Source organism: Sceloporus occidentalis, unplaced genomic scaffold (assembly GCF_023333645.1).
Source record: "Sceloporus occidentalis isolate IW3139 unplaced genomic scaffold, rSceOcc1.0.p SCAF_1, whole genome shotgun sequence".
Lineage (NCBI taxonomy): Eukaryota > Metazoa > Chordata > Lepidosauria > Squamata > Phrynosomatidae > Sceloporus > Sceloporus occidentalis.
The window spans coordinates 149486008-149500557 of record NW_028316981.1 but is presented as its reverse complement, the minus strand read 5'-3'; the positions used below and the strand labels follow the sequence as shown (position 1 = coordinate 149500557).

The window sequence follows — 14550 nt, the reverse complement described above, 5'->3', positions numbered from 1 at the left end:
AGGATGTAATCCTGTGGTTGAGTTACTTCTCAGTGTTTTGTTGTCTGTTTTTAAAATAATAAGGAAGAGCCTTACCCATACTTACATGGTAGTTTTATATCATGTAATCAGTTATTAAGTATTTCACTGTATTTTACTCCATCCTCCCCATTCACTGTAGTTGTATCACAATAATCTGGCTGTATGGTAGAACAAGAGTCTCAAGTGCACAAAGTGTGGCTGCCAGTTTTGAGAAGAGCTAATAAAATCAGTGGGCCATAGCTCTTCAAGCACTAACCATGTGTCAAATGCTTTCCTTTTTGTAAAAACATAACTTGCTTTGGGATTTATAGGGTATTGCCTGCATATTTTAAGTAAAATACACTTTAGGGACACTAATTTTTGAAAAATATCAGTTTCTTATCTGAGTATTTAGTACCTATAGATTATTTCCAGTGTCTAAATACTCGTTCTTTAACTAGTTCCAAAGATGGGGGGAGTAAAGGGATAAATCACATTTATTTCCCTTGACATATTTCTGTTTCCTTTTACAAGCAATAATGCCATTCATTAGAATAAAAAAGCTTCAGGTACTGTACGACCCTCAGTGAAATAAGTGGTCTGTTTTTATTGCTGTCCTGTGTAACGTGTACCCTGCATTAAAGAAATCAGAAGTTACAGTGCATTATGAAATAGGGGTCTCTATGCCTCAATTGTGTGACAGTGGATTATAGTATAGTAAGAAGGGGCAATGAAAAGTGCCATGAACTGGAGGTTTCACTTATTGGACTTGTATTATGGAGACTGTCTGTAGCATTTGCTGGGATGTTATGAAGAGATCTGAAGGCTTCTGAATAACATTGTAACTGAATAAAATAGTATATCACTTGCATCTAGGATCTATATCACTTGCATCTAGGATTAATAAATGAATAAATGGTAAACCTTTGTATATAGCCAGTGATCCTGCTGCTGCCCAAACAATACTTCTGTAGAATTACATTGTCAGGTAAACACACCATGCCTGCTGGAGCATTTATCTGCAGGTACAGTGCTTCCATTATTGTCATGCAGGTACAGTGCTTCCATTTTTGCCATCATAAGATTTGTGGATGACAAAGTAATGTGGATGTGGCTTGGTAAAATAATTTAGGATGCATCTGCACCTGGGATTTGTACGTTTGGCAGAGGAGGCTAAAGAACTTTTAAAATTACAGGTCCCAGTATTCCATAGGATGGAACCGTAGGACTGAAAGTGGTATCAGACTGCATTATTTCTACAGTGTAGATAAAGCAGAGATAAGGAATATGTTGTCCCTTACCTATTGTTGGACTGTAGCTGCATCCCTTACTATTTGTTGGCTGTGTTTCCTAGGGAGTTGTAGTTCCATAAACTCCAGAGGGCCACATATTTCCATATGTCTGACTTACAGATGTCAATGTGCATGTCAGTCCCTAGTGTGTGTTTTCCTCTTGTAGCTAACCAGTTTTGTTCATCAATTATAATGAGTATCTTTGAGGGCTAAAACAGTTAATTGTTTTCTTAAGACAATATAAATGCAATCACCACATATTGAATCATGGATCTCTCTGTGCCTGTGTTATGCTCCATGTCACAAATCACAGTATATTATGCATGTGCATTAATATGCCATTAACCAACAGCTTGTTTGTTGTGCTGGCAGTATGTTTTTAGTGTGACACATGCTTCTATGTATGGTAGAAGCAAAAGCCATTTTCATATTATGGATGAAAGAATGATATAACTTTGAGGCTGACAGTTCCCAGTTGCAAAGAAACAAAGATATCTGTCGATTATATTTAAATTCCCAATGTGGAACAAATTTCTAATAGAGACTATATTTTGAATTGCGTAAGAGCTAAAATGAGTGGCGATCCTGTGGTCTACCAGGTGCTGTTGAACTGCAGTGCCCACCTGCATGAATACTGTATTTTCTGGCATATAAGACTACTTTTTAACCCAGGAAAATCTTCTCAAAAGTCAGGGGTCGTCTTATACACTGGGTGTTGTCTTATAGGGCAGGTGCTGAAACCTCCAAGCTGGACTGGAGAATCTGCGGTCGCTGCATATGGTGGGAGAGCTCAAAAACGACCACAGCTGCATCCCCACCATATGTGGTGACCGCTGTACAAGTACGGTAGAAGAAAATCCACTCACTAGGATTTGTGGAAAGAAGTGACTTAATGCGGTCCTGATGACAAGGTGAGGGGTTGCCTCACCGGGAAGGTGTAAGTTAAGGGTAGAGCAAGCTTCAGGCGTCCAGGATGCCTGGGGTATGGAAAAAAGAGCTGTGTTTGTGCTACCGCTCTGATAGTCTTGGAGACAGGGAGGGCTGGGCAGGCAGGGAGAGCTGACCAATCCAAGCAGGCTTTGTATAAAACAAGTTTTCCTGCTAAGTACCTGAATGTCATAAGCATTGAAATTAAAATTACCATATTAAAATCAAATCTAATGTTTTTTAATTTCTATTTGGTGTGCATTGGAGTAGTCTTATGCGGCAAGTATATACCAAACTCTATATTTTAACTGGAAAAGTTGGGGGTCGTCTTATACACCCAGTCGTCTTATACGCCGGAAAATACGGTACTTTTCCATACCATCTGAAATGAGGATATTCTCAAAGGAAAGCGGCATAAGAATCAAACTGTGATAAGTTTTTTTAAACAAACAAACAAACAAACAAACAAACAAACAAACAAACAAACCTCAAACCTTGAAACAATGTCGTGTTCACATGTCCCAGGTGGTGGGCCAGACTCAGATATCTAATAGTACATTTCTCTTCTAGCTTGATTTGTTACCATAAATTGGAAAACGTATATGAAACTGGTTGCTTCAATGGCTTTGTGTTTCATATGATATGCTTTATTTGTAAATAGGATTTGTGAATCCTCAAATAAACTATTACTGTAAAATGTTGTAGTAGGGCATCATCATGAACTGCTTCTGAAATGATAACCTTTCATTTTGTTCCACTCTGCACACATTCCCTTTTGCATGCTTATTTTTGGCTTGTTGCTGAGCCATTTATCCAACCATGAAATTATTATTTCACATCTTCTTGTGTGTCAGGATGAGTTGATGTTTATATTATATTAAGTGAGCTAGATACTTTTGTTGTTTTTGTGCCTCTTCAACCAACTCCCTCCATTCCCCATATACTCTGTGACTTTTCAGAAGTGACAGAAATGACTTGATTACTGGATACTTACTGCTTTGCTAGCTTTCAGACTGTTTTTTTTTAAGTTGTTTGTCTTGCTTCAGTTGTGTGCAATATAAATGGAAAGCCTGGATTTTCATTTCTCAGGGCCAGCTCAGCTCCAGGAGTACTGAATTGTGAGGTGGCTTCTTCCAGCTATTCCTTAAAGAGTTTTTGCTGGGGCCCCAGTAAAATGGATTGGGGGAGAAAATAGAGAAGTAGCCCTCTCCCCCGCTACTGCCCCTGTTTAACGTTTTGCAGCATCAGGCATAGATTATAACCTAGTTAATGTATTACACCCTCTTGGGGAAGGGTTTGAAAAAATCCAAGTTCTGTACTGAAACTGACAAGTAACTTTTAAGTTAAAGTGTGGCAGGTTATCACAATTTTCATCAGTCTTGTGCTCTCCTGACATTTTTGAATACAGTTACCAAAACCGTTGCTGAATGCCAGGTTGGGAATGCTACCCTGAGGTCCTTTACATGTACAATGTGCTTTGTGTTAACCTGAAGGGTTTTTATGAGTTTCTTTTTCCCAATCTCCCTAAGAAGCTGGCATACATAACCTGGCAGGCTGTGTTCAGTATTAATATTTGCTAGTTAAACAGAGCCATTTTAGTATTTTCCTTAATACTTTGTGCAAATGTAGTTCTTTTACAATTATTTGATAATAGCAGACACAACATTAACTGTATAGTTGATTGTATCTGGTAGCTATAGATTCGAAATCAGGTTGTGCAACCAGTCCCCTCCATTCCCTGTACTCTTCTGATAACCCTCTCTAAGGGGTTGTGGGCACTTCTGACCAATGTAGTCTGTTCTATATGGTGTGGGGTAGATGGCCAGAAATTTAGTAGAGCAATTTTGTGCCTTAATCCTTGGGTTGTATGAACAGGGCCTCCTTGCACTGGAGCTTAGATATATAGGTCACTGGTTCTTGCTGAAAGATATGTACTTGCAGTGTGTGCATCAGCTTAGCTAGTTTCTAAATGGGAACTTAAAAGGGTTAATAGTAGTGCATTATCTCAGCTGACCAAACTGAAATAATGGTTGTTTATGTTTGTATTTTTATTTCCCTCACTATGCCTTGCCACAGGACAGCCTACCTCAATTGCTATGTGTGTCTCACCACAACCTGATAAAAATTCACTATTAGTTAAAGCTTTTATTGTGTCCCCTGGAGTGTTCTTTATGAGTAGAAAAAAAAGGGTCTCACAGTATAGACATCTTTTCCTTGGTGTGAAATGTCATTCATCCTTTAGGCAGCTGAAACAACAAGGCTCAAACTTCCTATGGAGAGGGTGACAAAAATAAAATGGCTTTTTTGGCTACCTTTTACATAGTGCCAACTTGAAAAGTAGGAGAGCCCTTGAAAGTTGCTGAGTTTAATTTCCAAGATATTTTTAACTTGACATACAACTATACAGTGACCATAATGGTCCTTGAGAATAAATTTAGTCTTAAAGTGCTATGATAGCTATATATGGTTGCTCTTTTCTGGAAAACCCTTCTGCAGTCCACTTCTTTGCTTATCCATACAAAACTTATTATACATGTGTATAACATGACCTTGAATTTGTATTTGTATCTGAAATTGTTTTTAACAGTTGTTAATAATTGTATTTTGCAGTTATTATTTTATCAAGAATTTGTATGTTGATCAACAACTGAATAAATTTTTACTACTATTAGTAGTATACTTGGCAACTAGACAGTGAGAGCTGTGGAGGGACATTTCTACCCATGGGAACAAACACATCAGAGAATAAAAAGCTATAGTGCCAGTCGTAAAAGACAGATTTTGCTTTTTGGATGAATGTATGCTCTACAGTACAAAGCAGTGAGCAAATTTGTAAATGCTTTCCTTTTCATTCAATAATGGCATGACATAAGGCATTTGAAATGTCAAACTTTTATATTATTTTATAATATGTATTATTTTATTATTTTGTAGAATGTATGTCATAGACACACTTATTTTTATCTATTTTATTAATTGTAAGTACAGCGTTGGGTAAATCTACAGCGCTATATAAATAAAGCGTAATAATAATAATATGCTTTTTAATTATTGTAAGGTGCCCTGAATCCCATTTTAGGAGAAAGGCAGATTATAAATCCAAATTCTTTCTGTCTATCTATCTATCTATCTATCTATCTATCTTGCTTTCTCCCACTCCAGAATTGGGACTTAAAGCAACTCAAAGTTTAAAAGAACAATATAATTAAAAAAATAAAAATAATACATTGGCAACTTATACATTAATAGTGAATAGTTATTTTAACAACTGCAAAATAGAAATCTATATCACATCTAGGGCAGGCCATAAGATGGTATCATTAAACTTTAATATAAGAAAGATCTTTGGATTTCTTATAATAATAATTGCTAATAAATAGCAATTTATTTCCAAGTGTTTTCACACTGATGTTTTCTCCATCATCCAGAAAGTTTAACATCGGTTTAGGTTTTTCAGTTATTTTTGCAGTTACAGTGTTTCTTCTGGGATGAATTTGCATTAATTTTTTTTTAAAAAATGTTTTTTTAAAATTAAAATAATCTTTACAAGTCTTGCAGCACATCACAAAAACACAAAAATGTTTTCCTTTTCTGACTATCTCTTATCTTATTTCTTTGGCCGTTATTTCCTTGTATATTTATTTAAGTTAGGTCTGTTTAAAACAGTACCGTATATTCCGCCGTATAAGACGACTGGGCATATAAGACGACCCCCTCCTTCTGAACAGATCTTGCCAATAAAACCTCATGATAGGTTCACCTTTGGTCACCATAAGTTAGAGAAAACTTGAAGGCACACAACACGTAAGTGTTGTATATACCTATGGGTCAGTCTAGAAATTTCTGTCAAAAAAGACCCCCCCCTCAAAAAAAACCCTCAGTTGCCGTATCCACGGGTCATTGTAAGTACTTTGACTCCTATTTAAAAAGGAACTATCCCCTGGTGAAAGTCAACAATGTAATGTGTCCTGAAAGTACCAATTCCCCATCTTCTCTCTTATCCATCCAGTCTTTAGTGTAAGCACAAACAGTTATGCCTGCTGGAATTTTGTAAGTTCTTTGGCATTGTTTTTCTTGGTTACATCACATGCGTGATTGTTTATCCATTTGTATCAGCTGTCATTAAGAAGTACACAGGCCTAAACAATGTGTTTTTTTTTCTATTATGAAGAACTTATATATGTAACAAAACATGGTTTTAAAGGAAGAAACTTAATTACAACGGATGCAAATGGTTTTTAACTGGAAGATGGAGTTTCAGATGATATTATATTACAAGTTGGCTTTCTGCCTACGGAATATATTTACATTCATGGTCAAGGAGTGACTCTTGGACATCTCAGCAGCCTTTGATACCATTGACCATGGTATCATTCTGGAATGCTGAGGGAGTTAGGTATCGGGGGCACTGCACTGTAGTGGTTCAGGTCCTACCTCTTGAGCAGATTCCAGATGGTGAAGCTTGGGGACAGCTATTCGACCAAGAGGGAGCTCAGATCGGGCGTTCCTCAAGGTGCGATTCTGTCCCCAATGCTGTTTAACATTTACATGAAGCCGCTGGGTGACAGCATCTGAAGACATGGGGCATGGTGTTATCAGTATGCTGATGGCACCCAAATATGTTTCTCTATGTCTCCAACTGCTGCAGTGACTAAGGATGGCATCTCTCCTCTGAATGCTTGTCTTGAGTCGGTAATGGGCTGGATGAGGGAAAACAAACTCAAGCTGAAGAGAAAACTGAGGTACTTGTGATAGGAACCTTAAGTCCAGGGAAGGAAATTTGTCAACCTTCCCCTAAAGGACTGTGTTTGCAGTTTGGGAGTAATCTTGGACTCATCCTTGCAGTTGTCATCTCAAGTAGATGCGACGACCAGGAGTGCCTACTATCAACTTCGGTTGATACGCCAACTGCGTCCCTACCTGGACTGAAAGGACCTTGAAACAGTGGTACAAGCACTGGTAATCTCTCATCTTGATTTCTGTAATGCCCTCTACGTGGGGCTAACTTTGTGCCAAGTTTGGAAGCTTCAACTGATCCAAAATTGGCAGCCAGATATAGTCACTGCCTCTTCCAGGTTTGACCATATAACACCTGTGTTAAAATCTCTTCACTGGCTGTCGATCAGCTTCCGGGCGCAGTACAAGGGGTTGGTTATTACCTTTAAAGCCCTACATGACTGGGGCCCAAGTTACTTGTGGGAATGCCTCTCCCTATATAATCCACCCCGCATACTCAGAACATCTGGGAAGCAGTTATTGGAGTTATGAACAACTAGACTAGTAATGACTTCCCAAAAAACTTTCACAGTTGCTGCCTCAAAATTGTGGAATAGCCTCCCGGAAGAGATCCTTCTCATTACCTCCTTGGATGCTTTCAAGAGGACAATTAAGATGGATCTCTTCCGGCGGGCATACCCACCTGATCTCATACAAGAGATAACTGCTCCACTCCTCTGACTATGATTGTTTTGTAATCCATTATTGCCAGAGTTGGTTTTTTAACTAAAATTAATATTGTTGTTGTGTTTTATTGATTGTTTTATGTATGTATTTTAGGTTGTAATCTAGCCTCGATCCAACCGGGAGAGGCGGGAAATATAAATAAACTATTTATTATTATAATTATAATGTAAAAGTAAAGTATGTTACTTTTCTACTTTGTTGACTTTGAAGACTATCTTCAGTTGTTTCCCAGGTTGTGTGAGAAGGTGATAGAACCTATTAGTGGAGGCACTGAGATTGTGGAGCCTGTCAGTACTGTACAGCTGTAAATTAATGCTCTCAGGATGGAGACCATCAGCTCTCCTTGGTGGCAGAGCTTTTAATTCAAGAAAGTAATGCTATGCTTGTAATCCTTTCAACAGTCATTGGAAGTGATAAAAGACTGAAAGGCAAACCTCTGGATCTGTAGAATTCACAAAACGGTCAATTACTTAAAGCATGGAATTTATTTCAAGCGCTTGAGTACGTGCCATTCAAGGCAAAATGATAACATGAAATATTTGAAACTGTTTAGATCTAGAAAATTCTGCCTGTACAAGGGGAATACTTAGCTGACTCTGGATGACCCTTGCAACTAAAGTAATGTAAATGATGGAAATGACTTGATAAAGCAATATTGATATTAGTGGCAAAAGAAGAAATGAGTGGATTTTATTTATTATTATTTATTTATATCCTGCCCTTCTCCCAGGGCTGGATCTCAGGGTGGCTTACAACATTAAAAAACACCATACAGTTTAAAACATACCAAAATAGTATATTAAAATAGAATTAAATTGCTACAATAATTAAAATAAATTCAATACTAAAATCAAGTAAAAAAAGATTAAAATGTTTAAAATACATTAAAACAATATAACAACACCTTATCACACCTAAAACCTTTCTGTTTTAAAAGCCCATCTAAACAAGTAGGACTTAGAATGCCGGCAGAAGGATAACAAAAAAGGGGCCATTCTGGCCTCCCTTGGCACGGAGTTCCAGAGCCTAAGGGCAACCACGGAAAAGACCCTCTCTCGTGTCCCCACCAACCATGCTTGTGATGGTGGTGGGATAGAGAGAAGGGCCTCCCCTGAGGATCTCAGCGCCCAGGCCAGCTCATATATGGAGATACAGTCTGCCAAATAGCCTGGACATGACCCATATAGAGCTTTATAGGTCATCAGCAGAACTTTAAATTGTGCCCAGAAACAGACTGGCAGCCAGTGGAGCTGTTTCAGCTGGGTTGTTGTGTGATGTCTGTAACCTGTCCCTGTTAGCAGCCTGGCTGCAGCTCTTTGAACCAGCTGAAGTTTCTGAACACTCTTCAAAGACAGCTCCATGTAGAGTGCATTACAGTAGCCCAAATGTGATGTAACCAAGGCACGTACCACTGAGGCCAGATCTGGTGTCTCAAGGAACGGGCACAGTTGGAGCACAAGTTTTAAATGTGCAAAAGCACTCCTGGTCACCACAGAGACCCGGGCCTCCAGGTTCAAAGCTGAGTCCAGGAGTACCCCCAAACTGTGAATCTTCAGGGGGAGTATGACCCCATCTAACACAGGCTGGACCCCTATTCTCTGATCTGCCTTTTGACTGACCAAGAGCACCTCTGTCTTATCTGGAATAAGTTTCAACTTCTTTGCTCTCATCCAGTCCATTACTGATGACAGACATTGGTTTAAGACAAGGACAGCCTCCTTGGATTGGGGTGAAAATTTTCCTCATTTCAGAGGTTTGGCATACATAACTTTATCTTAAAATAAATTTATGTGTATGGCTCAGAGAGTAAAATTAAGACAAAAATTGTTGGACATACAACAAAAGCTCAAGCAGAATTATACGAGGAATAAGGTAGATGGAGGAAAGAGGTAGATGGAGGAATGAGATAGATGGTGGTAACATGTGGAAATACAGGTGTAATTTGGAAGACAATTTTTATGTTACAGCTAACCTGCATTTGAAACCCCTCCTGATTTATATTAGGATTTCTGTCGCTGAGTCATGGCAGACAGAAGACCAGAGAAGTCATGTGAACAAGCATGTGAATCCCTCAGGCAGCAGGATTACGAGGTGGCGGTGAAGCACTGCACGGAGGCCCTTTTTTCCCTCAGCCAGTACCCTCCCACTCATTTCCCAGAAGCATGTCAGGCTGAAATCGACCGCATCAAAATAGAGAGTCTTCTCTATAGAATTGCTTCTTCTTTACAACTCGTGAGTGTGATGTTTACAATGGAACTAAGTGAAAATAATTTATTTTTATTGTATGGATAAAAAATGGTAATCTAGTGATCTTCTCGACATCACACTAGTATATAATTCTGAGTTAGCATCTGATGGCAGGAGACTGTGTACGTCTGATACAAAATTAATTTCAAGAATGCTTGCACAGAACAACTTGCATGATTTGCTCTAAGTATATGTTAGATCTGAACTAACAATAGAGGAAAATATTTTACACATCTAGTGCCTATCCAGTAAATTAAACATTTGGAAAAACATGTCCTTTACAAGTTAGTCTCAGAATAAAATCATAAATTTAGATTTTTTTCAGAAAATAGAGCCATGGTGTAAAATGGATTTTAAGATCTATAACAAAAAGAGTACAGTATATACTCATGTATAGGTCTAGACATTTTAGTCAAAAAATTGACCCTAAAAATTAGGTTGACTTATCCATGCTTCAATGTAAATACAGTAGAGTCTCGTTAATCCGACCTTCGTTGATCCGACGTTCTGGTTTATCCGACGTCGGATTGGTCGGTAGGCGTGGCTTTGAGCCCTGACCACGCCCCCAGCACCAGGCCCCAAGCGAGGCGGCAGGCGCGGAGTACCAGGTGGCAGCGGCCCCGAGTGCCACCCCCACTAGGCCGCTGGTGCGGAGGCGGCAGTGGCCCCGAGCGCCACCCCCACCAGGCCGCAGGCCCCGACCACCCCGAGTGCCACCACCACCACCAGGCCACAAGCTGTAAGGCTTTTCCTACGACCCTCCGGATTATCCGACTTTTTCAACTATCCGACCTATGGGACCGCCAGTTTACGTCAGATAATCGAGACTCTACTGTATAGTATCTTATTAACAAGAGAACCATTCCCTGGTGAAAGGCAAGAGTGCAATCTGTCCTGGAAGCACTGACCTCCCTCTACTCTCTCTTCCATCCCGGCTTTTCCTTTGCTTCTTCATTTAGATCCTTTGTTGCATGTCCCTAAGTTTTACCCTTGACTTATCCAAGGGCCATATCAAAATCCATAATTTTCCCCCCAAAACCTGCCCTCGACTTATACATGAGGTCACCTTATAGTTGAGTATATACAGTAATTGGGGAGTGTTTTGCTAAATATTTACTTGGTGAGATATTCTTCAGAGACTTACTATATATATTTAACTAAATACTTGAAAAGATGATTGAGCAATAGTATTTGTTAAAGATGTGAGGATAATGCAAAATTCTTAATGCAGATTTTATGCCAGAATTTGATTTGAATCAGTGGCAAGAAATGCACCCATATTGTCAAAATTCTTTGTTTGTAGTAGAGTTCCCAGAATCTTATATCTAGCCATGGGATTTTGGGAATTGTGGTCACAATGGATAACTTTCTGAGTTCTGAATTTAACTCATTAGTAAAGTTACATTGCTGCAGAGTGATGTAATGTGCATAGTAGTCTGATAAAAATGTGAAGCCATGCTGATTTTCAAGTAACACATTTTGAGTATTGTGGATCTACTCATACACATATCTTTGTTTCTAAAATGTACTAGCATTTTTTAACTGAGTAAAATCAGGCCTCTGTTTTTATTTTGGATCTAGATAGGTGAAATGTGCAACAAATTAGTAGTGTAGAGCACACTGTACCAATTGTGCCTTCCCCTGAAAAATTCAGCTCAGTTCCCTGTGACATTCTTTCCACATTGGGTAGTCAGTTACCATACTTAGACCTTTTTGGACATTTGGATCTATTGTTGTTTTACTCCTTCCACTCCCAAGATTCTTGTATTGGTAAATCATTTATTTATTTACTTATTTCATTTGTATGCCGTCTAAGGCGGCTGTCTTGAAAGTCCTTCAACCATGCAAATACTTCCCTCTTGTTTGTGAAAGCTACAGTTTTGTCTTCATAAGGATCCATGCTTGGAGAATGAATTCACTATTAGTAAATGGGATTAAACCGGTAGTTTAATTATCTTCTATAATCTTGTGCATGGGAAGGTATGTATTTCAAGTCCCATTGAAATCAGTGAAGTTTACAAACAGTTGACTGTATTTAGGATTAGTGTTAGTTTATTGTTGAATATATCACATTTTCTATTCTTTCAGCATAATTTCTGTTTAAGCACATAAGAAGCAGAGATTTTCTTACAGTGGCTGTTACGTCTAACCATCACTTTTTTTTCTTTCTGCAGAAGAACTATGGGAAGGCAGATGAAGACTGTAGGCATGGTATGCAGATTTATTATTTAATAAATTTGTAGCAATATGACAGCTCTTTGAAATTCTGAAAACACTCATTCAGTATATCACTTGACTTCATGACTGGAGGATATTGGTCGTTCCAAGGAGATTCTGCTATTTGCCATCTTATTGTGCGTCAAGAGTAAATAGTATTACTGTTAATTCAATCCAGATATAACAATTGAATTTACGTATATATTTAGAAACATTATCCTCTTCACTATATAGTGTAGTGCAGTTCTTTATTACTAGTTTCTGTCACTGGGAAATCATGTTAGAAGCATAAACAAGGGAGCAGAGGAGCCCCAACTAATTATCTGATTTGGGGCCCAGCAGTTGGGTCTAATCTGCATTTCTGGTGACTCTGCCATATGCCAAACTACTTGCCAAGTGTATTTTACAATATTCTGATTTTGAAATGAATGGCCTCATTCATTTTGACAGGATTTCATTCAGAGATCCCAATTTCTGTTTAAATGATACACCAAGCAATTAAATTATAATTGGTAGATGAATTGACAACTAAAAAGGAAAGAACAAAGGCTTGACTTGGTGGGTAGCAATTTACAAAATATAAGCATAGCACACACCTCAATAACAAGCCTCCCTGCAAGTGATTACATGTTAAAAGCCTGCTTGAACGAATATGTCCTTGTCTACTAGTGAAATGAGAGCAGGGAGGAGACCAGTCTACTGTCCTGAGGAAGGTTCTCTCTCATGTCTTCACCAAGTAAGCCTTCAGTATTGGCGGAATTGAGATAAAGCCTCACCCTGATGATTTTAAACCTCTGGCATGTTTGTATGAAAGGACACACTTTATTTTTTTCAGACCAAGCCATGGCACCCTACTGTCTAGGTGCTCTATTTGTGCCTACATGATGCAAGGTCTGGCTTGATTCATAGTTTGAGTAGTTTACTGCTGGCAGCTTCCTGGAAGCATTTGGAACAGGGACAAGTTTGAAGCTCAGATTGTTGTTTGGCCTAAAACCATTTGGCTGTAGCCATTCTATTCCTTGCCAGCATCCAAAGCTTTCCTTCTCACCTGTTTTGTTTCCTGCTGTTTGCTGTGGTTATTTGTTACCCTCTAGTTAATCTGATTAAGAATTCTCTGCCTTTGGTTCTCTATTTTTTGTTTTAGTTACTTACTGCTGTGTTTGCAGTCAATCCCTCTTCTTTAGTTGAAATAAACACATCATATCTTACTTTACCTTTAATAGTTCTCCTTATTAACTTTTAACAAATAAGATAGTTCAGAAGTGAGTGAACAGTGTACCTTTTGGCAGGAAAGAAAGCAGAAAGAAAAGAAGAAATGGAGATCAGTGAAAAAAAATTAACCCAACAGTTTGTAAGATGAGATCTTATGCTGTAGAAGAGCCTTTTCCAATCTGACAGTTTCCAGATGTGTTGGACTCCCACATCTCCAGGCATCATAGCTGTGCTGTCCCTCTGGAGAAAATACTGGGTTCAGGAAAGACAACTTTAACAAAAGGAGTTCTTTTGAAAGAGCCAGTAACAACAACAACAACAATAATGATTTATTTCTATTCCACCTTTTTCCCATGGAATAAAAGTGGATTACAACAAGAACATTAGATACAAAAAATAATCATACAGTAAACATATGTCAGAATACAAAACATAAACCTAATGTCTAAAAAGCAAAGAATATATATATATATATATATATATATATATATAGAGAGAGAGAGAGAGAGAGAGAGAGAGAGAGAAATACAAAAAACAAAAAACAAAATCCACAGTATCAACATAATAAATTAAAATATACCCTTACCTAGTTAATCTAACTAACAAATATCAAGTTTCCCCTAGCAGCAACAATGTGCCCTCAAGATCAATGGTGATAACCTACATGCCATTGTCTATCATTCTCATGCTCCACACTGGAAAACTAGCCTGTAAATAGACTTGTGGCATAATTTTGTGCATGTCTACCAAGAAATACACGTGGGACGTGGCTGCTCAGCAGTTAAGACACTGACTCTGACAATTGCTGGATCAGCAGGTCAGCAGTTCGATGCCCAAGCACTGCATGATGGAGCGCGCTCCTGTCACTAGTCCCATCTTCTGTCAACCTAGCAGTTTGAAAGCATGTGAAAGTGCAAATAAATAAATAGGTACCTCTTCGATGGAAGGTAACAGCATTCTGTGAAGTCATGCCGGCCACATGATCACAGAGTTGTCTTTGATGACGCTGGCTCTTCAGCTTAGTAATCGACATGAGCACAGTTGGAGACAACTTGACAACCTTGTCAAAGGGAAAAACTTTACCTTTACTATGAAATACGGTTCACTGAGTTCAATGGGACTTATAGTTGGGAAAATGTGTATAGTTTAATGCTATGTCTGCACAGTCAAGCGTGTCGGGATGGTTTGAATT

General features: G+C 38.5%; 1 protein-coding gene across 2 annotated transcripts in view; it reads left to right on the top strand.

Moving 5' to 3' along the window:
- Nucleotides 1-14550, top strand: part of HELZ (helicase with zinc finger) — a 183029-nt gene that overhangs the window by 15148 nt on the left and 153331 nt on the right. For both annotated transcript variants that reach the window (XM_089540895.1, XM_089540888.1), the window contains exons 2-3: nucleotides 9687-9914; nucleotides 12104-12140. In XM_089540895.1, coding sequence (XP_089397021.1) covers nucleotides 9705-9914; nucleotides 12104-12140 — 247 coding nt within the window. In that variant the 5' untranslated portion in view covers nucleotides 9687-9704. The remainder of the gene's footprint in view (nucleotides 1-9686; nucleotides 9915-12103; nucleotides 12141-14550) is intronic.